Here is a 27,076-nt window from a genome sequence, read left to right as displayed (position 1 = left end):
TGCACAAGGACTGAGAGATTCTCTGACAAATCCCTTGCCCATAAGTTCCTCAATTTGGCTTTGTAATTCCTTGGTAGCAGCTGGATCACTTCTATAAGTGGCTTTGTTGGGAAGCATCGAGCCGGAACAAGGTCTATGTGGTGCTCAATGCCTCTCAATGGTGGCAACCCACTAGGCAGCTCTCTTGGAAACACTTCCTTGTACCTCTGAATTAATGGTCTAACTTCAGCAGGCATCTCAGGACTCCCTTCCTTGCTTACTTCTTTGGATAGTAATACCCAGACAGGTTTTTCTTGCTTCATTTCCTTGATCATGGTGCTTGAGAAAGAAATAGCACACCATTGCCCTCCTCTGGCATACTTGGACCTCCATAGTTTCTCTGGTTGGGTGGTAATGGGGTCAGAGTGACCTTCTTACCCTCATGCTTGAAACTATAGATGTTATCCTTTCCATGGTGAGTGGTATTCCTGTCATACTCCCATGGTCTCCCCAGGGAGTAGGCTGAGGCATCCATTGGGACAATATCACACAGGACTTCATCTTTATACACCTTCCCAATAGAAAATGGAACCAAGCATTGTTTGTCCACCCTTACTTCTGCTCCCTTGTTCAACCATCTCAACTTGTAAGGGTTTGGGTGTTCTTGAGTTGTCAGGTTGAGTTTACTAACCATGGCATTTGATGCCACATTTGTACAACTTCCCCCATCTATGATTAGGTTACAAACCCTCCCCTGGACTGTGCATCTGGTTCTGAATATCAGGGATCTTTGATCAGCTTCCAGAGGTGAGTGTTGGGAATGCATGACCCTCCACAAGACTAAGCTGTGACCTGTATCAGGGGGGGCCACAAGCGCATCTTGTTCTGGTTCTCCTTCGTCTCCACTTCCTCCATTATCGGGTCTCATCTTCTTCATACTGAACCAACCCTTCCCTCTCCCATTGTTCTACTTCCATTCTTTGTCAAGGTTCTCTTAGAAGGACAGTCCTTTCTAAAATGGCCATACCCTTGGCACTGGAAGCACTTAATCTTCCCATCAGTCACAGGTGTGTTGGTTCTAGGATTCACATGACTCTTCCCCTTGTCTGGTGTTGGTTGGGTTGCAAGTTTTGGGATTTCTCCAATCCTAACCCTTGAGAAAAAGGTTTGAAAGTGGGTGCAGTAAGGGTTTGGAAGCGTGACCTTGGCTTTTCCCATCTTTTCAATCCTCAATGCCAGGTTGATTGCCTCATCAAAGGACCAAACTTGTTGCATTCTAACTCTTATAGCAATCTTAGGATCTAATCCTTCAACAAACCTAGCAATTTTCATTGGGCTTTTTGGTGATCTCACATTGCGGGGTAAGTTGTTCAAAGCTCCTAAGATAAGACTCAACAGATTGTTGGTCTTGTTTCAGCTGGGTTAACTTGATAAACATATCCTGTGTGTAATCTTTAGCTATAAACTTATCCTTCAATTTCTTTTTAAGTTTTAGCCAAGATTTGATGGGTTCCTTGCCTTCTCTCATTCTACGGCTTTTCGGGGTTTCATACCAAAGTGAGGCATAACCTTTGAATTTAAGGATAGAAACTTTGAAAGCTTTCTGTCGATATATCCCTTAAATTCAAAGACTCTCTCAATGAGTTCTAATCCAGTCTAACAAATCTTGTGGTTTAAACTACCATGGAAATCGGGAATTTCTACCTTTATATCTTTGTCTCTTTCCATGTAGATGCCCTCTGCCATAGATTCATCGATATCGACATGTCTTCTCCATGCTCCTGGTGGTATGGTTGTCCTCTTCCTGCTCCAACAAAGCCTCTACCCCCGCTTCCCGCCTCTCGTAGGGTGGCCTCCTTGGATCATGGTTAGGAACTCCTTCTGCAAGAGTGTTGACAATATTTACCAGTTCATTGATTCTTCCTTTATCCGATCCACCCTGGTCTCAATACCAGTAAATCTCTCTTCACTCATAGGTTATTTTTGTAGTTTTGTTGTAGTTAGGGTAAAAATGAACTCACTTTCCTTCCCAAGACTAACACAAGATGGAATCGTGTTAAAACCTTGCTCTGATATACCAATTTGCAGTGTAATGTCCAAGGGTTTAGACAAATACAACAGTCAAACCAGCAAACCAAAAAAGTTTTCTCAGAATGCAATAAACTTGTGCTAATTAATAAAATTATGAATTGACCTCCTAAAATCATGAAACTTGGCAGTAATTTACTTTGATATGAGAACTAATTCTGAGCAAAACTCCAGGATTTTTAGAGGACTCAAAGTAATTTTAAGACTCAACTGAACTGACTGACAGACACAAAAGACTGTAATTGAGACAGTTTTGGGATAGTGATTGAAAGGAGGGAACTTTGGATATAATTATCAACTGAAAAACCCACAGAATACTCACAGGGAATTAAGCTAATAATTTAGGGAACTTGAGTTAAGAAATTCCACAGATTGACACAGGAAAACTCAACTGAAGCAACAGCAAAGCTAAACTAACCACGAGTCTCAAAGATGGGGAAAGTTTAGACTCTACTAACAGGTACTTAATCAATAACCACAGTCTAAGCACAGGTTATTATCAAGCCTGACTCTAATCTACAGACTAAGCACAAGATTAAGAGGTTTAATTTTGAGAGAAATCTCAGGTTTCATTCATAAATCAGCTGTGTTACAACAGTCTGAGCTAAGGTCCTTATATAGGCCTTTTTAGGTTACAAACTTGAAAAGAAAACTACATCCAAGGGTCAGGATCCCTCCTCACATGCTGGTAAGAGTCCAAGTACAATATTACAACGGTTTAAAAGCTCTTAATTGTAAACTGGAATGAAAACAAAAGAGAAATGCGGTGTGTGTGATGAGTTGTGGTCCTTTCTTTGCATTCTTTGGCTTTTCATTGAATGTAGGCACTTGAGGACGAAATGATTGAGTCCTTGGTATTAAAATTGGCTCTAGGTTGTATCTGGTATATGGGAAGACAAGCCAAAAGTTCTTTGAGTGCTTTTTCCTCATGGTTTAGCCAGAAATGGAAAGTTTGCTTTTGTTGTTTGTCATTTCTTTGCGATTCTGTCCACTTAGATTTCTAGGACTTGCATTGTGATTCTTCCTTGGACCCCTAGGACTTTTCTGAGCCTAATTCAGTGGCCAACCAGCTGGCCATGGTGGCAGCTGGTGGTTGGGCTTGTACTTATACTTATTGGCCACTAAACTTAGCTCAGCTTGACTGGTTTCTGAGATGGGTGTGGTGTTGCTTTGGCTTGTCTGCTGAAGTGAGGTGCCCTGGTCAGTGGCTCCTGCTGCATATGGGGTATCGCTTTCGGTTATCCTTCCACCATTGCAAAATATTAAGAGGAGTTCGCCTACTTTCCCTATCATCTGCCAAATATTTCTCCCACTCCTTCTTTACCTCCTTTTCTCCATCACCCATTTCCAATTCAAAGTTATCCCCCAAAAGAGCTCCAAAATTAAACATGTCATCTTCCTTATTAGCCTGGGGCAGAATATGAGTTGTGGTAGAGGAACTACAAGCACTAGATGAAGTTTGAGGAATAGAAGAGGCATAAAAGTCAAAGAAAGTTTGAAAGAAATATTTTATGTTCAAGGCCAAAAGACCCCCTTTCTCATTACCAAATGCGTTTTTCACCATCCACTCCACGCAACTCATCTTCCATCTTGGATCAAGAATAAGAGAGACAAACAAAAGTAAATTGAGATTCTCAATCTTACCCCAATACTTGTCATACTTAACCTTCATTTGGGCAGCCATTTTCCTAACACCAGCATCTTGATGAAGAAGATGTTGGGAAAGAACCTCACCAACCCCAAATATCACTACCACATATGAGTTACTAGTAACATAAAGAGAAGCAGACATTCTCAATGTAGCATCATAAAAAATTTTCAAGAAAGGCAGAATGTGAGACACTTGTTTCCACTCTTCACTTGTAATATTGCCACCAACCTTTTTCATTTCTTTTTGAAGATTGGAATCATTTACAATCAAACACCCAAAAGCCTTTTTAAAGTTTACCGCAATCTCAAGCATCAAGTAAGTAGAGTTCCATCTAGTTTCAACATCCAAACATACAAACTTTTTACTCTCTAATTTCTCTTGCAAGATACAAGCTTTGAACTTTTCCATCCTAGCAGGTGAAGCCCTCACATACTTACAAAGGGTACGAACTTTAACAATAGCCATAGATAGATCATCCAAACCATCTTTAACCACCAAATTAAGAATGTGAGCAGCACACCTCATGTGTAAATATTTCCCTTCCATGACATCACATTCAGAATTGTTAAATTTTCTTCTCAAATAATCAACGGCAACATCATTAGAGCTAGCATTATCTACCGTGACTGTCAATATGTTTTTTAAGTTCCATTCCGACAAACATTTCTCAACTGTTTTACCAATTATCTTTCCCGAATGACCAGAAATTTGTGAAGTTAATGATTCTCTTATGTAAAGTCCAATTATCATCAATAAAATGAGCCGTGAGACACATGTATCCCAAATTTTGACCCGAAGTCCAAGCATCTGTGGTAAGACAAACCCTAGAAGAAAGCTTACCAAAGAAATCATACAACTTCTGCCTCCCTTCAATAAAGAGAGCATAACAATCTTTAGCGACGGTGAATCGCGAAGGAATACTAAATTGTGGATTCATGTTTCTACAAAAGGCTTTAAATCCCTCTTTTTCAACAAACCTAAACGGCAACTCATCAACAGTTATCATGAAAGCAAGTGATTTCCTAGTAGCGTCTTGATTAAAAGTCCACACTTTAGGAACATTAACAACTTCAGTCGAACCATCATCATTAACAATAGTGGTAGACTCGAAATTAAGCAATTTTTGTTTCTTATCCAAATTTGCAGGCAATTTCTTAAATCTAAGTGTGTGGCCGCCTAAACTACTTGTACCATTTCTAGATTTGCAACTAAACAAACCCTTACAATAATTGCACATAGCAACATCAGGATCCTCAGTTCTAGAAAAATGATTCCAAACATCAGAGGCGTTTTTTCTTTTCTTCTCACTCTCTTGGGCATTTTGACTATTGGGGGCTCTTGGCGGTTTAGCACTTGTTGGAGTATTGGAAACACGATGACTAGAGGTCCCAACATCCACATCCATCTCATTTTCTTCACTATCGTCATCTCCCAAATCAATCAATTTTTTGTTTGGAGCATTGTCATCAAAACTCGATCTCATCTACAAGAGTACAAAAATATTGAACATTAGTCATGACAGCAGCATCTTTAGTTGAAAGACGAGAAAGAATCGAAAACAACAAATCATCTGGTAAGCTACTAATTCTATTAACTGTAGATGACGATAATTGCAATTAAATAAGTAAAGCATACTGCAAAATTAAAGCTTAAACTAATCCAGAAACACAATTAATACGAGGATCATAGCAATTTCAAAAAGCCAGTATTAAATTGAATTGAAAAACAAATCTAATATAATACGATATAGAAAGGATCAAATATACAAACCTGAATAGACGGAATCTTGAAATTTGATGATCAAATATTGTAGATCTAGAATTTTAGGGTTTGTTTTTTGAGATGAAAGAGAGAGACGGAGAGGCAGGACGCAGGAGGCAAGGGGAAATGAAATAGGGTTTAGTTTACTGGTTTAGGGGGAGTTAAGTTATGGGCTTTTTTTCATTAGAAAATTTAAATTCGGTTTTAAAAGCAGGTTCTGGTTTGGTATTATCTGCACCCTCATCCGACCCGCTTTTGTGCTTAAATATTCGGTTCGGGCACCGGAACCGGAAAAAAACCCGAATATCCGGTCTCCGTTATTCGGGTTTCGGTTCGGTTTCGGTTTAAAAAAGCGGTTCGAATTTTTTTGCTCAGCCCTACACACAACGAGTCACATGGACAAATGAACAAGTACAATTGTTTTAACACAACAAGTCACAAGGACTAATGAACAAGGACAAATGGTTTACACAACATGTCAGAAGGACTAACGAACAAGGGCAAATGGTTCACACAACGAGTCACATGGACTAATAAATAAGTACAATTGTTTAACACAACGACTCACAAGGACTAATGGACAAGGATAAATTGTTTACACAATGAGTCACAAGGGCTAATGAACAAGGACAAATGGTTCACACAACGAGCCACATGGACTAATGAACAAGTACAATTGTTTTAACACAAGGATTAATGAAGAAGGACAAATGGTTAACACAACGTGTCACAAGGACTAACGAACAACGGCAAATGGTTCACACAACGAGTCATATGGACTAATGAACAAGTACAATTGTTTTACACAAATGAGTCACAAGGACTAATGAACAAGGACAAATGGTTCACACAACGAGCCACATGGACAAATGAACAAGCACAATTGCTTTAACACAACAAGTCACAAGGACTAATGAACAAGGACAAATGGTTTACACAACGAGTCACAAGAACTAATGAAAAAGGACAAATGGTTCACACAACGAGTCATATGCACTAATGAACAAGTACCATTGTTTAACACAACGAGCCACAAAGACTATAGAACAAGGACAAATGGTTCACACAACAAATCACATAGACTAAGGAACAGGTACAATTATTTAACACAACGACTCACAAGGGCTAATGAACAAGAACAAATGGTTCACACAACGAGTCACACGGATTAATGAAAAAGTACAATTGTTTAACACAACGACTCACGAGGAATAATGAACAAGGATAAATGGTTTACACAACGAGTCACAAGGACTAATGAACAAGGACAAATGTTTCACACAACGTGTCACATTTATTAATAAAAAAGGACAAATGGTTCACAGAACGAGTCACAAGGGCTAATGAACAAGGACAGATGGTTCACACAACGAGTCGCATGGACTAATGAACAAGTACAATTGTTTTAACACAAGGATTAATGAACAAGGATAAATGGTTTACACAACGTGTCAGAAGGACTAACGAACAAGGGCAAATGGTTCACACAACGAGTCACATGGACTAATGAACAAGTACAATTGTTTTAACACAAGGATTAATGAAGAAGGACAAATGGTTTACACAACGTGTCACAAGGACTAAGGAACAAGGGCAAATGGTTCACACAACGAGTCACATGGACTAATGAACAAGTACAATTGTTTTACACAATGATTCACAAGGACTAATGAACAAGGACAAATGGTTCACACAACAAGTCACATAGACTAAGGAACAAGTACAATTATTTAACACAACGAGTCATAAGGGCTAATGAACAAGAACAAATGGTTCACACAACGAGTCACATGCACTAATGAACAAGTACAATTGTTTTAACACAACAACTCACAAGGACTAATAAACAAGGACAAATGGTTCACGCAACGAGTCACATTTATTAATAAACAAGGACAAATGGTTCACACAATGAGTCACAAGGGCTAATGAACAAGGACAAATGGTTCACACAACGAGTCACATGGACTAATGAACAAGTACAATTGTTTTAACACAAGGATTAATGAACAAGGACAAATGGTTTACACAACGTGTCAGAAGGACTAACGAACAAGGGCAAATGGTTCACACAATGAGTCACATGGACTAATGAACAAGTACAATTGTTTTAACACAACGATTAATGAAGAAGGACAAATGGTTTACACACCATGTCACAAGGACTAACAAACAAGGGCAAATGGTTCACACAACGAGTCACATGGAGTAATGAACAAGTACAATTGTTTTACACAATGAGTCACAAGGACTAATGAACAAGGACAAATGGTTCACACAACGAGTCACATGGACAAATGAACAAGTTCAATTGTTTTAACACAACAAGTCACAAGGACTAATGAACAAGGACAAATGGTTTACACAACGAGTCACAAGGACTAATGAAAAAGGACAAATGGTTCACACCACGAGTCACATGCACTAATGAACAAGTACAATTGTTTAACATAACGAGCCACAAGGACTAATGAACAAGGACAAATGGTTCACACAACGAGTCACATAGACTAAGGAACAAGTACAATTGTTTAACACAACGAGTCACAAGGGCTAATGAACAAGACCAAATGGTTCACACAACGAGTCACATGGACGAATGAACAAGTACAATTGTTTAACACAACGAGTCACAAGGACTAATGAACAAGGACAAATGGTTCACACAACGAGTCACATGGACTAATGAACAAGGACAATTGTTTTAACACAACGAGTCACATGTACTAATGAACAAGGATAAATGGTTCACACAACGAGTCACATGGAATAAGGAACAAGTACAATTGTTTAACACAACAAGTCACAAGGGCTAATGAAGAAGAATAAATGGTTCACACAACGAGTCACATGGACTAATGAACAAGTACAATTGTTTAACACAACGAGTCACAAGGGCTAAAGAACAAGACCAAATGGTTCACACAACGAGTCACATGGACTAATGAACAAGTACAATTGTTTAACACAACGAGTCACAAGGACTAATGAACAAGGACAAATGGTTCACACAACGAGTCACATGGACTAATGAACAAGGACAATTGTTTTAACACAACGAGTCACATGCACTAATGAACAAGGATAAAGGGTTCATACAACGAGTCACATGGAATAAGGAACAAGTACAATTGTTTAACACAACGAGTCACAAGGGCTAATGAAGAAGAATAAATGGTTCACACAACGAGTCACATGGACTAATGAACAAGTACAATTGTTTAACACAACGACTCACAAGGAATAATGAACAAGGATAAATGGTTTACACAACGAGTCACAAGGACTAATGAACAAGGACAAATGTCTCACACAACGTGTCACATTTATTAATAAACAAGGACAAATGGTTCACACAACGAGTCACAAGGGCTAATGATCAAGGACAGATGGTTCACACAACGAGTCACATGGACTAATGAACAAGTACAATTGTTTTAACACAAGGATTAATGAACAAGGACAAATGGTTTACACAACGTGTCAGAAGGACTAATGAACAAGGGCAAATGGTTCACACAATGAGTCACATGGACTAATGAACAAGTACAATTGTTTTAACACAACGATTAATGAAGAAGGACAAATGGTTTACACACCATGTCACAAGGACTAACAAACAAGGGCAAATGGTTCACACAACGAGTCACATGGACAAATGAACAAGTACAATTGTTTTAACACAACAAGTCACAAGGACTAATGAACAAGGATAAATGGTTTACACAACGAGTCACAAGGACTAATGAAAAAGGACAAATGGTTCACACCACGAGTCACAAGGACTAATGAACAAGGATAAAGGGTTCACACAACGAGTCACATGGAATAAGGAACAAGTACAATTGTTTAACACAACAAGTCACAAGGGCTAATGAAGAAGAATAAATGGTTCACACAACGAGTCACATGGACTAATGAACAAGTACAATTGTTTAACACAACGACTCACAAGGAATAATGAACAAGGATAAATGGTTTACACAACGAGTCACAAGGACTAATGAACAAGGACAAATGTCTCACACAACGTGTCACATTTATTAATAAACAAGGACAAATGGTTCACACAACGAGTCACAAGGGCTAATGATCAAGGACAGATGGTTCACACAACGAGTCACATGGACTAATGAACAAGTACAATTGTTTTAACACAAGGATTAATGAAGAAGGACAAATGGTTTACACAACGTGTCACAAGGACTAAGGAACAAGGGCAAATGGTTCACACAACGAGTCACATGGACTAATGAACAAGTACAATTGTTTTACACAAGGATTAATGAAGAAGGACAAATGGTTTACACAACGTGTCACAAGGACTAAGGAACAAGGGCAAATGGTTCACACAACGAGTCACATGGACTAATGAACAAGTACAATTGTTTTACACAATGATTCACAAGGACTAATGAACAAGGACAAATGGTTCACACAACAAGTCACATAGACTAAGGAACAAGTACAATTATTTAACACAACGAGTCACAAGGGCTAATGAACAAGAACAAATGGTTCACACAACGAGTCACATGCACTAATGAACAAGTACAATTGTTTTAACACAACAACTCACAAGGACTAATAAACAAGGACAAATGGTTCGCACAACGAGTCACATTTATTAATAAACAAGGACAAATGGTTCACACAATGAGTCACAAGGGCTAATGAACAAGGACAAATGGTTCACACAACGAGTCACATGGACTAATGAACAAGTACAATTGTTTTAACACAAGGATTAATGAACAAGGACAAATGGTTTACACAACGTGTCAGAAGGACTAACGAACAAGGGCAAATGGTTCACACAATGAGTCACATGGACTAATGAACAAGTACAATTGTTTTAACACAACGATTAATGAAGAAGGACAAATGGTTTACACACCATGTCACAAGGACTAACAAACAAGGGCAAATGGTTCACACAACGAGTCACATGGAGTAATGAACAAGTACAATTGTTTTACACAATGAGTCACAAGGACTAATGAACAAGGACAAATGGTTCACACAACGAGTCACATGGACAAATGAACAAGTTCAATTGTTTTAACACAACAAGTCACAAGGACTAATGAACAAGGACAAATGGTTTACACAACGAGTCACAAGGACTAATGAAAAAGGACAAATGGTTCACACCACGAGTCACATGCACTAATGAACAAGTACAATTGTTTAACATAACGAGCCACAAGGACTAATGAACAAGGACAAATGGTTCACACAACGAGTCACATAGACTAAGGAACAAGTACAATTGTTTAACACAACGAGTCACAAGGGCTAATGAACAAGACCAAATGGTTCACACAACGAGTCACATGGACGAATGAACAAGTACAATTGTTTAACACAACGAGTCACAAGGACTAATGAACAAGGACAAATGGTTCACACAACGAGTCACATGGACTAATGAACAAGGACAATTGTTTTAACACAACGAGTCACATGTACTAATGAACAAGGATAAATGGTTCACACAACGAGTCACATGGAATAAGGAACAAGTACAATTGTTTAACACAACAAGTCACAAGGGCTAATGAAGAAGAATAAATGGTTCACACAACGAGTCACATGGACTAATGAACAAGTACAATTGTTTAACACAACGAGTCACAAGGGCTAAAGAACAAGACCAAATGGTTCACACAACGAGTCACATGGACTAATGAACAAGTACAATTGTTTAACACAACGAGTCACAAGGGCTAATGATCAAGGACAGATGGTTCACACAACGAGTCACATGGACTAATGAACAAGTACAATTGTTTTAACACAAGGATTAATGAACAAGGACAAATGGTTTACACAACGTGTCAGAAGGACTAACGAACAAGGGCAAATGGTTCACACAATGAGTCACATGGACTAATGAACAAGTACAATTGTTTTAACACAACGATTAATGAAGAAGGACAAATGGTTTACACACCATGTCACAAGGACTAACAAACAAGGGCAAATGGTTCACACAACGAGTCACATGGAGTAATGAACAAGTACAATTATTTTACACAATGAGTCACAAGGACTAATGAACAAGGACAAATGGTTCACACAACGAGTCACATGGACAAATGAACAAGTACAATTGTTTTAACACAGCAAGTCACAAGGACTAATGAACAAGGACAAATGGTTTACACAACGAGTCACAAGGACTAATGAAAAAGGACAAATGGTTCACACCACGAGTCACAAGGACTAATGAATAAGGATAAAGGGTTCAGACAACGAGTCACATGGAATAAGGAACAAGTACAATTGTTTAACACAACGAGTCACAAGGGCTAATGAAGAAGAATAAATGGTTCACACAACGAGTCACATGGACTAATGAACAAATACAATTGTTTAACACAATGACTCACTAGGAATAATGAACAAGGATAAATGGTTTACACAACGAGTCACAAGGACTAATGAACAAGGACAAATGTCTCACACAACGTGTCACATTTATTAATAAACAAGGACAAATGGTTCACACAACGAGTCACAAGGGCTAATGATCAAGGACAGATGGTTCACACAACGAGTCACATGGACTAATGAACAAGTACAATTGTTTTAACACAAGGATTAATGAACAAGGACAAATGGTTTACACAACGTGTCAGAAGGACTAACGAACAAGGGCAAATGGTTCACACAATGAGTCACATGGACTAATGAACAAGTACAATTGTTTTAACACAACGATTAATGAAGAAGGACAAATGGTTTACACACCATGTCACAAGGACTAACAAATAAGGGCAAATGGTTCACACAACGAGTCACATGGAGTAATGAACAAGTACAATTGTTTTACACAATGAGTCACAAGGACTAATGAACAAGGACAAATGGTTCACACAACGAGTCACATGGACAAATGAACAAGTACAATTGTTTTAACACAACAAGTCACAAGGACTAATGAACAAGGACAAATGGTTTACACAACGAGTCACAAGGACTAATGAAAAAGGACAAATGGTTCACACCACGAGTCACAAGGACTAATGAACAAGGATAAAGGGTTCACACAACGAGTCACATGGAATAAGGAACAAGTACAATTGTTTAACACAAAGAGTCACAAGGGCTAATGAAGAAGAATAAATGGTTCACACAACGAGTCACATGGACTAATGAACAAGTACAATTGTTTAACACAACGACTCACAAGGAATAATGAACAAGGATAAATGGTTTACACAACGAGTCACAAGGACTAATGAACAAGGACAAATGTCTCACACAACGTGTCACATTTATTAATAAACAAGGACAAATGGTTCACACAACGAGTCACAAGGGCTAATGAACAAGGACAGATGGTTCACACAACGAGTCACATGGACTAATGAACAAGTACAATTGTTTAACACAACGACTCACAAGGAATAATGAACAAGGATAAATGGTTTACACAACGAGTCACAAGGACTAATGAACAAGGACAAATGTCTCACACAACGTGTCACATTTATTAATAAACAAGGACAAATGGTTCACACAACGAGTCACAAGGGCTAATGAACAAGGACAGATGGTTCACACAACGAGTCGCATGGACTAATGAACAAGTACAATTGTTTTAACACAAGGATTAATGAACAAGGATAAATGGTTTACACAACGTGTCAGAAGGACTAACGAACAAGGGCAAATAGTTCACACAACGAATCACATGGACTAATGAACAAGTACAATTGTTTTAACACAAGGATTAATGAAGAAGGACAAATGGTTTACACAACGTGTCACAAGGACTAACGAACAAGGGCAAATGGTTCACACAACGAGTCACATGGACTAATGAACAAGTACAATTGTTTTACACAATGATTCACAAGGACTAATGAACAAGGACAAATGGTTCACACAACAAGTCACATAGACTAAGGAACAAGTACAATTATTTAACACAACGAGTCACAAGGGCTAATGAACAAGACCAAATGGTTCACACAACGAGTCACATGGACTAATGAACAAGTACAATTGTTTAACACAACGAGTCACAAGGACTAATGAACAAGGACAAATGGTTCACACAACGAGTCACATGGACTAATGAACAAGGACAATTGTTTTAACACAACGAGTCACATGCACTAATGAACAAGGATAAAGGGTTCACACAACGAGTCACATGGAATAAGGAACAAGTACAATTGTTTAACACAACGAGTCACAAGGGCTAATGAAGAAGAATAAATGGTTCACACAACGAGTCACATGGACTAATGAACAAGTACAATTGTTTAACACAACGACTCACAAGGAATAATGAACAAGGATAAATGGTTTACACAACGAGTCACAAGGACTAATGAACAAGGACAAATGTCTCACACAACGTGTCACATTTATTAATAAACAAGGACAAATGGTTCACACAACGAGTCACAAGGGCTAATGATCAAGGACAGATGGTTCACACAACGAGTCACATGGACTAATGAACAAGTACAATTGTTTTAACACAAGGATTAATGAACAAGGACAAATGGTTTACACAACGTGTCAGAAGGACTAACGAACAAGGGCAAATGGTTCACACAATGAGTCACATGGATTAATGAACAAGTACAATTGTTTTAACACAACGATTAATGAAGAAGGACAAATGGTTTACACACCATGTCACAAGGACTAACAAACAAGGGCAAATGGTTCACACAACGAGTCACATGGAGTAATGAACAAGTACAATTGTTTTACACAATGAGTCACAAGGACTAATGAACAAGGACAAATGGTTCACACAACGAGTCACATGGACAAATGAACAAGTACAATTGTTTTAACACAACAAGTCACAAGGACTAATGAACAAGGACAAATGTTTTACACAACGAGTCACAAGGACTAATGGAAAAGGACAAATGGTTCACACCACGAGTCACAAGGACTAATGAACAAGGATAAAGGGTTCACACAACGAGTCACATGGAATAAGGAACAAGTACAATTGTTTAACACAACGAGTCACAAGGGCTAATGAAGAAGAATAAATGGTTCACACAACGAGTCACATGGACTAATGAACAAGTACAATTGTTTAACACAACGACTCACAAGGAATAATGATCAAGGATAAATGGTTTACACAACGAGTCACAAGGACTAATGAACAAGGACAAATGTCTCACACAACGTGTCACATTTATTAATAAACAAGGACAAATGGTTCACACAACGAGTCACAAGGGCTAATGATCAAGGACAGATGGTTCACACAACGAGTCACATGGACTAATGAACAAGTACAATTGTTTTAACACAAGGATTAATGAAGAAGGACAAATGGTTTACACAACGTGTCAGAAGGACTAACAAACAAGGGCAAATGGTTCACACAACGAGTCACATGGACTAATGAACAAGTACAATTGTTTTAACACAAGGATTAATGAAGAAGGACAAATGGTTAACACAACGTGTCACAATAACTAACGAACAAGGGCAAATGGTTCACACAACGAGTCAGAAGGACTAACGAACAAGGGCAAATGGTTCACACAACGAGTCACATGGACTAATGAATACGTACAATTGTTTAACACAACGAGTCACAAGGACTAATGAACAAGGACAAATGTTTTAACACAACGAGTCACATGCACTAATGAACAAGGATAAAGGGTTCACACAACGAGTCACATGGAATAAGGAACAAGTACAATTGTTTAACACAACGAGTCACAAGGGCTAATGAAGAAGAATAAATGGTTCACACAACGAGTCACATGGACTAATGAACAAGTACAATTGTTTAACACAACGACTCACAAGGAATAATGAACAAGGATAAATGGTTTACACAACGAGTCACAAGGACTAATGAACAAGGACAAATGTCTCACACAACGTGTCACGTTTATTAATAAACAAGGACAAATGGTTCACACAACGAGTCACAAGGGCTAATGATCAAGGACAGATGGTTCACACAACGAGTCACATGGACTAATGAACAAGTACAATTGTTTTAACACAAGGATTAATGAACAAGGACAAATGGTTTACACAACGTGTCAGAAGGACTAACGAACAAGGGCAAATGGTTCACACAATGAGTCACATGGACTAATGAACAAGTACAATTGTTTTAACACAACGATTAATGAAGAAGGACAAATGGTTTACACACCATGTCACAAGGACTAACAAACAAGGGCAAATGGTTCACACAACGAGTCACATGGAGTAATGAACAAGTACAATTATTTTACACAATGAGTCACAAGGACTAATGAACAAGGACAAATGGTTCACACAACGAGTCACATGGACAAATGAACAAGTACAATTGTTTTAACACAACAAGTCACAAGGACTAATGAACAAGGACAAATGGTTTACACAACGAGTCACAAGGACTAATGAAAAAGGACAAATGGTTCACACCACGAGTCACAAGGACTAATGAACAAGGATAAAGGGTTCACACAACGAGTCACATGGAATAAGGAACAAGTACAATTGTTTAACACAAAGAGTCACAAGGGCTAATGAAGAAGAATAAATGGTTCACACAACGAGTCACATGGACTAATGAACAAGTACAATTGTTTAACACAACGACTCACAAGGAATAATGAACAAGGATAAATGGTTTACACAACGAGTCACAAGGACTAATGAACAATGACAAATGTCTCACACAACGTGTCACATTTATTAATAAACAAGGACAAATGGTTCACACAACGAGTCACAAGGGCTAATGAACAAGGACAGATGGTTCACACAACGAGTCGCATGGACTAATGAACAAGTACAATTGTTTTAACACAAGGATTAATGAACAAGGATAAATGGTTTACACAACGTGTCAGAAGGACTAACGAACAAGGGCAAATAGTTCACACAACGAGTCACATGGACTAATGAACAAGTACAATTGTTTTAACACAAGGATTAATGAAGAAGGACAAATGGTTTACACAACGTATCACAAGGACTAACGAACAAGGGCAAATGGTTCACACAACGAGTCACATGGACTAATGAACAAGTACAATTGTTTTACACAATGATTCACAAGGACTAATGAACAAGGACAAATGGTTCACACAACAAGTCACATAGACTAAGGAACAAGTACACTTATTTAACACAACGAGTCACAAGGGCTAATGAACAAGAACAAATGGTTCACACAACGAGTCACATGCACTAATGAATAAGTACAATTGTTTTAACACAACGACTCACAAGGACTAATAAACAAGGACAAATGGTTCACACAACGAGTCACATTTATTAATAAACAAGGACAAATGGTTCACACAATGAGTCACAAGGGCTAATGAACAAGGACAAATGGTTCACACAACGAGTCATATGGACTAATGAACAAGTACAATTGTTTTAACACAAGGATTAATGAACAAGGACAAGTGGTTTACACAACGTGTCAGAAGGACTAACGAACAAGGGCAAATGGTTCACACAACGAGTCACATGGACTAATGAACAAGTACAATTGTTTTAACACAACGATTAATGAAGAAGGACAAATGGTTTACACACCGTGTCACAAGGACTAACAAACAAGGGCAAATGGTTCACACAACGAGTCACATGGACTAATGAACAAGTACAATTGTTTTACACAATGAGTCACAAGGACTAATGAACAAGGACAAATGGTTCACACAACGAGTCACATGGACAAATGAACAAGTACAATTGTTTTAACACAACAAGTCACAAGGACTAATGAACAAGGACAAATGGTTTACACAACGAGTCACAAGGACTAATGAAAAAGGACAAATGGTTCACACCACGAGTCACATGCACTAATGAACAAGTTCAATTGTTTAACACAACGAGCCACAAGGACTAATGAACAAGGACAAATGATTCACACAACGAGTCACGTGGACTAATAAATAAGTACAATTGTTTAATACAATGAGTTACAAGGAATAATGAACAAGGACAAATGCAGTGTAAACTATGGGAACAAGCACAAATGGGATAAGTCCTGAAACAGGCAAAGGAGCAATTTTCAGGGAATGCAATAAACTTGGGGATTTTTATAAAAATAGTAAATGACCCTGAGAAATCATGAAACTTGGTGATAATTTAGTTAAGGGAATAAACTAAAACTGTGCCAATTCTCGGGATTTTACACACACTCCAAGTATTTTTAATAAATAGGGAACAGATGAAATAAGAGAAATCTCGACAGTTTCTTAAAAAGACTCTGTGATTGTTTTTGTGATAATTTTTGTAAATAAAAATGGGATATAATTAACAAACTAATTCCCAAGCAAGCACTGGAAATCAATTTGATAATTTAGGAAGATTAAGACTGAATTGTTCAAGCAAGCACAGAATCAATTCAAGCTTAACCAGACAATGTACTTAAAATAGCTCAAGCAAGCACAGACCTATTCCAAGTAGCACCACAGATCCTTAATCACCTTCTAAGCAAGCACAAGAAGATATTAAGTCTGACTTATAACTAAGACTCAGCAAATTTAAAAGATTTGCAAATTTTTGAGAGAAATCTCAAGGTTTTCATTAATCAAAGTCTGAGTACAACAGACTGAGAAAGGGTCCTTATATAGGCCTTTCTGTGAGAAGTTCAAAACAAGATAAACCCTAGACAACTCCATCTAAGGGCCAGGATTAAACTTAGGAAACAAACAAGAGTAGTGGACTTATATTACAACGGATACAAAAGAAATTAAGGCAAACTGAACAAGAACAAAAGAGCTGCAGGTTGATAGTGACATGTTGTCTTTGGTTGTTGAAAACTTTGGCTGGTTGTTGTGGGTCAAATGGCCTTGATGCAGGCATCTTATATGGCTCAAGGCTCTATAAAAATGAATGCTGAACAGGCCAAGTTCTTCTTTGTTGAGAGTTTTCTCTTGTTTGGCCAAAAATGGCAACTTTACTTTATCTGTTTTACCCCCCTGCAACTTATCTTTCAGTCTGATTTTTGGTGCAATGCTTTAGGAATTTGGCCTGGCTCCTTAGGATTAATTTGTGACTAGTTGAATAAGGATTCAGCTGGCCAAGGTGGCTGATGGTGGCTAGCTTGGCTGTTGTTCTTGTGGACTGGTGAAGTTGGGTGGCGATTGAGGTTGCCCGAGTGGATTCACTGGTTTGAATTGTACTGTCATAAAAAAGGTCTTGGCCTGTTTATCACTCCTGCCGCAACCCCCTGGTTGAACAGGGCTTGCCCTCAAGCCTGGATCCTCCTCTCCCTCAGAATCTTCATAGAATGGACTTAGATCACCCACATTGAATGTGCCATGAACCCCATATTCCCCTGGCAAGTCAATTTTATAAGCATTTGGACCAATTCTTTCCAAGACCTCAAATGGCCCATCTGCTCTAGGCATGAGCTTGTTCTTTCTTTTGGAGGGGAATCTTTCCTTCCTAAGGTGCAACCAAACCATATCTCCTGCCTCAAATTCCTTCTTTTTCCTAGGCTTCTTGGATTGTTTTTTATACAGCTCATTGGACTTTTCAATTTGTTTTCTTACGATTTCATGCAACTTGGCGATTGTTCATTTGTTCTCTTGGCATCAGGACTGATCTCTTCCTTTGGGACAGAAGATAAGTCCAAGGGCATAAGTGGATTAACCCCATAGACTATCTCAAAAGGACTGTAACCAGTTGTAGTAGATGGTGCTCTGTTGAATGCAAATTCAGCTGCAGCTAGCTTTAAATCCCAATCCTTCAAGGTTTTGCTAACTAGGCACCTTAAAATTCTCCCCAAAGTTTTGTTAGTGACCTCAGTTTGGCCATCTGTTTGTGGGTGATGAGAGGTCTTGAACAAAAGCTTTGTCTTTAGCAGCTTCCATAGGGTTTTCCAAAAGTAGCTCATAAATTTTGTATCCCTGTCAGATACAATTGTCTTAGGAACTCCATGAAGTCTCACAATCTCTTTAAGGTATAGCTCAGCAACACTAGCAGCATCCTCAGTCTTCTTGCAGGCTATGAAGTGAGCCATCTTACTGAACCTATCCACAACCACCATGATTGAATCTTTACCTCTCTGTGTCCTTGGTAATGCCACAATGAAATCAAGGCTCACACCTTCCCAAGGTTTATCAGGGATAGGCAGTGGGGTGTAGGGTCCTGCTTGGAAGGAACTCTTGGCTTTCTGACATGTTGAGCACCTTCTAAGGACTGCCTGAACATCACCCATCATCCTAGGCCAATAAAATTGGTCTTGTAAGATATCTAGGGTTTTTTGAACACCAAAATGTCCCCCTAACCCTCCTGAATGGACTTCCCTGATCAGTAAATCCCTGTAGGATCCCCTTGGTACACACAACCTATTACCATGAAACAAAAACCCTTCTTGTAGCATATATTTCTTACTCTGAGTTGAGCCTCCTTCTGTGAGAACAATCCACTCCTCAGAGAAGTCAGGGTCCTCTTTATACATCTCCTTCATGAATTCAAACCCAAGGACTTTGTTACTAATGACAGTCAACAAAGAATGCCTTCTAGATAGGGCATCAGCTACCACATTCTGCTTCCCCTCTTTATATTTGCTTGAAAAGTTAAAGGCTTGCAGGAATTCTACCCACTTAGCATGTCTATGGCTCAGCTTATGTTGGCCATTGATGTATTTCAGGGCCTCATGATCAGAATGCAACACAAATGGCTTAGGTTTCAAGTAGTGACTCCAATGTGTAAGAGCCCTTATGATTGCATAGAACTCTTTGTCATAAGTTGAATATTTCAGCTTGGCTCCATTCAACTCTCTGAAATGAAATAGGCCTTTGGTCTCGGCCTTGGATTAGGACAGCTCCTATTCCAACCCCACGGCATCACACTCCACCTCAAATAGTTGTTCAAAGTCAGGCAGCTTGAGAATGGGGGTCTCACACATTAACTTCTTGATCTTCTCAAAGGACTGCTGAGCAGTTTCGGTCCATTGGAAGTCTCCCTTTCTCATACATTCAGTAATTGGTGCAACAATTGAGCTGAAATTCTTAATGAACCTTCTGTAGAAAGATGCCAGGCCATGAAATCCCCTTACTTCTGTGATTGTTTGTGGGACTGGCCAAGTTTGCATAGCCTGAATCTTCTCCCGATCAACTGAAATCCCTCTTCCGATATAATATATCCTTAAATGCGACTTCATTGACCATGAAGGTACATTTCTCAAGCTTCCCATACAACCTCTGTTCTCGAGTATTTTAAAAATCACTTCCAAATGTAACACATGTTCGGATGGACTCTGTTGTAAATGAGTATGTCATCAAAGTATACTACAAAGCAAACTTTCCAAGGCGGGGCCTCAAGACTTGATCATGAGCCTCATGAAGGTGCTTGGAGCATTAGACAAGCCAAATGGCATGACAAGCCACTCATACAGGCCATGTTTGGTTTTGAAAGCTGTTTTCCATTCATCACCTTCTCTTATCCTCACCTGGTGATACCCTTGCACGAGATCTATTTTTGAAAAGACCGAGCCCCACCGAGCTCATCCAACATGTCATCTAGCCTTGGAATAGGGAATCTGTACTTATTTGTGATGTTGTTTATAGCTCGCTATCGTACACATTCTCCAACTCCCATCTTTTTGGCACTAGTAAGGCAGTGCAGTCTTGCACAGGGGCTCAATGATTCCCTTACAAATCCCTTTGTCATTAATTCTTCAATCTGATGTTGTAGCTCCTTAGTTGTTGTGGGATCACACCTGTAAGCTGGTCTGTTGGGAAGCACAGAACCAGGTACAAGGTCTATGTGATGCTCAATGCCTCTCAGGGGTGGCAATCCACTAGGCAACTCAGCTGGAAAAACCTCCTTGTACTTCTTAATTAGGGGTTGAACCTCTGCAGGTACATCTTTGTTCCATTCAGTGTTGGTTTCCCTTGATAGGAGAAACAACACAGGTTGTTCTTGCCTCAGCTCCTTGATCATAGCTGCCTCAGATAGAAATAGTACTCCATTAACCTCCTCAGGCATGTTAGGACTTCCATAACCCCTCTGGTTTGGTGGTAAGGGAGTCAGAGTGACTCTCTTTCCATTATGCTTGAAAACATAGACATTTTCCTTCCCCTGGTGAGTGGTATTCCTGTCAAACTCCCATGGTCTCCCTAGCAGTAGATGGCAGGCATCCATAGGAACCACATCACACAGCACTTCATCCTTGTATACCTTCCCAATTGAAAAGGGAACAATGCATTGCTTGTCAACTCTTACTTCAGATCCTTTGCTTAACCATCTCAATTTGTATGGATTGGGGTGCTCCTGAGTAGGCAAGCACAGTTTGCTAACCATGATGGTGGAAGCTACATTGGTACAGCTACCCCCATCAATGATCAAATTGCACACTCTCCCTTGGACAGTGCACCTACTCCTGAATATCATGGATCTCTGATCAGCTTCTAGGGGATGATGCAGGAGCATACTCGGAGGATAAATCAAATGGTAAAAGGATTCGGGTTTGTTCCAACGGGCAAGATTATGCTAAAATGTGGTTTGCATCAAGACATCAAGAAGCTCAAAACCGGCCACATAGCTGCTGGACACGGTTCCCTAGGATGATTAGGATACACGGTTTCCTAAATCGTGTAGAATAATAAGTTAGTTAATTACTATTTCTAATAAAGTTAGGAAAGCTAGATTTTCCTAATCCTAGTCAAATTAGAATACCCTAAATCTGATTGTATTCTAGTTTTTAGTATTTTAATTACTTTCCTAGTTAGTTTAGGAAAGGGGAATAATTTTCCTAGTTAGTTTAGGAAAGGGAAAGATAGCTTAATTTCCAAGCTAGGGTTTGGGTCGAATTGTGACCTCGTTTAGAAGTATATTAGGCCGTGTATGATCAGAGAAACACGATCGAATTTCCAGCAATAAAATTGTTTACATTTGTGAGCATTATTCTGATTAGGTTTGCGAGCTTAATCTTTAGATCTTCCTTGCGAGGTTGATTGTGAGTGTTTCGAGTTCGTACCTTGCGAGGCGGAGAGCGAGATTCACCATACTATCCAAGTTACATCCAAATTCATGAAATATACAGTACAACAAACACAATTCCGCTGCCAATTTACCCATTACATCTACAAACATACACGAATTTATCCGATCCTGAGAACGAACAGTCTGTCGCACTGTTTAATCACGTTTGTTCATACAGTTTTACATCAAATTGGTATCAGAGCTAAGTTCAGATTTATTCCTTAATAAATCTGTCTTGGGACGTTGCTAATCATGGTTAAAGACGGTGAAGAAGGTCCGAAAACATGGGAAGATGGTCATAACGAGCTGAAGTTGGAGATGGCTCAGATGGCTTATGTGTTGAAAAATATAGCAAGCATGTTGAAGGCTAAAGAGAAGAAAAAAAATTCGGACACTCCATCCGAATCTGAAGAAGAGGACGCGCAGCCAAAGAGAAAGTCAAAAAATAAGAACGATGATGATCGGGGTTTAAAACTCGATATTCCTGACTTTGATGGCGAGATGGATCCGGAAAACTTTCTGGATTGGGTAAGACAAGCTGAAAGGGTTTTCGAGTATAAAGAATACGATGACAAGAAGCAATTTAAAGTTGCAATCTTGAAACTTACAAAGTATGCATCTTTATGGTACGAAAATCTGAAAAAACAAAGAAGAAAAGAAGGTAAAGCAAAGATCGAATCTTGGCTGAAATTGAAGAAGCATCTCCTGAAACGGTTCGTGCCAAAGGACTATGAACAAGATAACTACTTAAAGCTCCAATCTTTAGAGCAAGAAAGCATGTCCGTGACTGATTATATCAAAGAATTCGAAAAGATGTCAATCGTGTGCGATCTTGAGGAGAAGGAAGAGCTAAGAGTGGCGAGATTTGTCAAGGGCCTAACACCCGCGCTTGCTAAAAGAGTCGAGATCCAGAATTATGAAGGTTTTAATGATGTGTGCCGATTAGCATTGAAGTTCGAAAAACATGATAAGGCACAAAAACCTCATGCTTATTCGAAAGGGACGAGCTCTTATTCAATGCCAGCAACTAGCGAGTCCAAGGATATCCAAGCAGAAGACGTGAAGGACAAGGGAAAGAGCGTGATCGTGGAATCTAAAAGTGCTAGTTCAAGACGGTGTTTCAAGTGCCAAGGATATGGACACATAGCAAGTGAATGTCCACAAAAGAGAGCCCTTACAATACACGAGTTAAGCGAGATGGTACCTTGTTTTTGTTCTACCGAAACAGTCAAAAGACTGTCCAATTCAAAGACAAAGAAGCAAAAGAGGACGGTGAGTCCGTCACATATGATGTTGAGCCAATGATGAGTGACGATGACCAACCAGAGACGGTGATTCGTAATCGCATATTCATCTTTGGTCCGTTCAAGGAGGAAAAGTTCGAGTCTTGCAATGATGCTATTGACGAGGATGAGCAACAGGTTGAAAGAGGCTTGGTTGACGAACTAATTGTCAGTGAGCACGAGGTATTTTCGAATCTGTCCAAGGCTGAAACAATTGATAATAAACTGATATTGGGTAAGGCATTGTCACATATTAATGATTGTTCAAGCTTTCAAGATAAAGAACTTTATCAATCACCACTTGATAAATCGATTAACAAGAAACTAGGTGTTGAAGATTATCGGTGCTGTTGGTTTTTTTAGTTCGGTACTAGTAGATGCTCACGGTGAACTTACTAGCCAAAGCAAGTGCTATTTCAATTTTTCATTACTTGTGCAAGGAGGGAGGCGGGGTGGAAGGCACAAGCAGGAGTGGTTCGAAGATCATAAAAGCCACAAGAAGATTGCTACTACAGAGGAAGTCGAAAGAATCTTAACTAAGACTGTCATTAGAATTATGATTCGGCTTGTGCGGTACGTTTTTGATCCCGGTGGCAGCATGCATGATCGAAATTTGAGGTCAAATTTAAAAACAAAAGAAGGAGAGTATGATGCAGGAGCATACTCGGAGGATAAATCAAATGGTAAAAGGATTCGGGTTTGTTCCAACGGGCAAGATTATGCTAAAATGTGGTTTGCATCAAGACATCAAGAAGCTCAAAACCGGCCACATAGCTGCTGGACACGGTTCCCTAGGATGATTAGGATACACGGTTTCCTAAATCGTGTAGAATAATAAGTTAGTTAATTACTATTTCTAATAAAGTTAGGAAAGCTAGATTTTCCTAATCCTAGTCAAATTAGAATACCCTAAATCTGATTGTATTCTAGTTTTTAGTATTTTAATTACTTTCCTAGTTAGTTTAGGAAAGGGGAATAATTTTCCTAGTTAGTTTAGGAAAGGGAAAGATAGCTTAATTTCCAAGCTAGGGTTTGGGTCGAATTGTGACCTCGTTTAGAAGTATATTAGGCCGTGTATGATCAGAGAAACACGATCGAATTTCCAGCAATAAAATTGTTTACATTTGTGAGCATTATTCTGATTAGGTTTGCGAGCTTAATCTTTAGATCTTCCTTGCGAGGTTGATTGTGAGTGTTTCGAGTTCGTACCTTGCGAGGCGGAGAGCGAGATTCACCATACTATCCAAGTTACATCCAAATTCATGAAATATACAGTACAACAAACACAATTCCGCTGCCAATTCCTATTCCAACCCCACTGGCATCACACTCCACCTCAAATAGTTGTTCAAAGTCAGGCAGCTTGAGAATGGGGGTCTCACACATTAACTTCTTGATCTTCTCAAAGGACTGCTGAGCAGTTTCGGTCCATTGGAAGTCTCCCTTTCTCATACATTCGAGTGGTGGTGCAACAATTGAGTGAAATTCTTAATGAACCTTCAGTAGAAAGATGCCAGGCCATGAAATCCCCTTACTTACGTGATTGTTTGTGGGGTGGCCAAGTTTGCATAGCTGAATCTTCTCGATCAACTGAAATCCCTCTTCCCGATATAATATATCCGAAATGCGACTTCATTGACCATGAAGGTACATTTCTCAAGCTTCCCATACAACTTCTGTTCCCTGAGTATTTTAAAAATCACTTCCAAATGTAACACATGTTCGAGGATGGACTCTGTTGTAAATGAGTATGTCATCAAAGTATACTACAAAGCAAACTTTCCAAGGCGGGGCCTCAAGACTTGATCATGAGCCTCATGAAGGTGCTTGGAGCATTAGACAAGCCAAATGGCATGACAAGCCACTCATACAGGCCATGTTTGGTTTTGAAAGCTGTTTTCCATTCATCACCTTCTCTTATCCTCACCTGGTGATACCCTTGCCCGAGATCTATTTTTGAAAAGACCGAGCCCCACCGAGCTCATCCAACATGTCATCTAGCCTTGGAATAGGGAATCTGTACTTGACTGTGATGTTGTTTATAGCTCGCTATCGTACACATTCTCCAACTCCCATCTTTTTGGCACTAGTAAGGCGGAGTGCACGGGGGCTCAATGATTCCCTTACAAATCCCTTTGTCATTAATTCTTCAATCTGATGTTGTAGCTCCTTAGTTGTTGTGGGATCACACCTGTAAGCTGGTCTGTTGGGAAGCACAGAACCAGGTACAAGGTCTATGTGATGCTCAATGCCTCTCAGGGGTGGCAATCCACTAGGCAACTCAGCTGGAAAAACCTCCTTGTACTTCTTAATTAGGGGTTGAACCTCTGCAGGTACATCTTTGTTCCATTCAGTGTTGGTTTCCCTTGATAGGAGAAACAACACAGGTTGTTCTTGCCTCAGCTCCTTGATCATAGCTGCCTCAGATAGAAATAGTACTCCATTAACCTCCTCAGGCATGTTAGGACTTCCATAACCCCTCTGGTTTGGTGGTAAGGGAGTCAGAGTGACTCTCTTTCCATTATGCTTGAAAACATAGACATTTTCCTTCCCCTGGTGAGTGGTATTCCTGTCAAACTCCCATGGTCTCCCTAGCAGATAGATGGCGGGCATCCATAGGAACCACATCACACAAAGACTTCATCCTTGTATACCTTCCCAATTGAAAAGGGAACAATGCATTGCTTGTCAACTCTTACTTCAGATCCTTTGCTTAACCATCTCAATTTGTATGGATTGGGGTGCTCCTGAGTAGGCAAGCACAGTTTGCTAACCATGATGGTGGAAGCTACATTGGTACAATGACTACCCCATCAATGATCAAATTGCACACTCTCCCTTGGGACAAAGTGCACCTACTCCCGAATATCATGGATCTCTGATCAGCTTCTAGGGGATGATGTAGGAGCATACTCGGAGGATAAATCAAATGGTAAAAGGATTCGGGTTTGTTCCAACGGGCAAGATTATGCTAAAATGTGGTTTGCATCAAGACATCAAGAAGCTCAAAACCGGCCACATAGCTGCTGGACACGGTTCCCTAGGATGATTAGGATACACGGTTTCCTAAATCGTGTAGAATAATAAGTTAGTTAATTACTATTTCTAATAAAGTTAGGAAAGCTAGATTTTCCTAATCCTAGTCAAATTAGAATACCCTAAATCTGATTGTATTCTAGTTTTTAGTATTTTAATTACTTTCCTAGTTAGTTTAGGAAAGGGGAATAATTTTCCTAGTTAGTTTAGGAAAGGGAAAGATAGCTTAATTTCCAAGCTAGGGTTTGGGTCGAATTGTGACCTCGTTTAGAAGTATATTAGGCCGTGTATGATCAGAGAAACACGATCG

At 39.3% G+C, this 27,076-nt stretch overlaps 2 protein-coding genes across 2 annotated transcripts; both read right to left on the bottom strand.

Moving 5' to 3' along the window:
• Positions 1–21,034: 21,034 nt before the first annotated feature.
• LOC141602243 (uncharacterized) lies at positions 21,035–21,856 on the bottom strand. The gene has a single exon (XM_074422547.1). The coding sequence runs from the start codon at positions 21,854–21,856 to the stop codon at positions 21,035–21,037; it is 822 nt and encodes a 273-aa protein (XP_074278648.1).
• A 3,923-nt stretch (positions 21,857–25,779) lies between these two features.
• On the bottom strand, positions 25,780–26,343 carry LOC141602242 (uncharacterized). Its single transcript, XM_074422546.1, has one exon. It carries the CDS (start codon positions 26,341–26,343, stop codon positions 25,780–25,782), a length of 564 nt encoding a protein of 187 aa, XP_074278647.1.
• Between the last annotated feature and the right edge of the window lie 733 nt (positions 26,344–27,076).

The sequence above is a fragment of the Silene latifolia genome, chromosome 9 (genome assembly GCF_048544455.1).
Source record: "Silene latifolia isolate original U9 population chromosome 9, ASM4854445v1, whole genome shotgun sequence".
NCBI lineage: Eukaryota > Viridiplantae > Streptophyta > Magnoliopsida > Caryophyllales > Caryophyllaceae > Silene > Silene latifolia.
The sequence above is the reverse complement of the archived record's forward strand: the minus strand, read 5'-3'. Positions and strand labels throughout refer to the sequence as shown.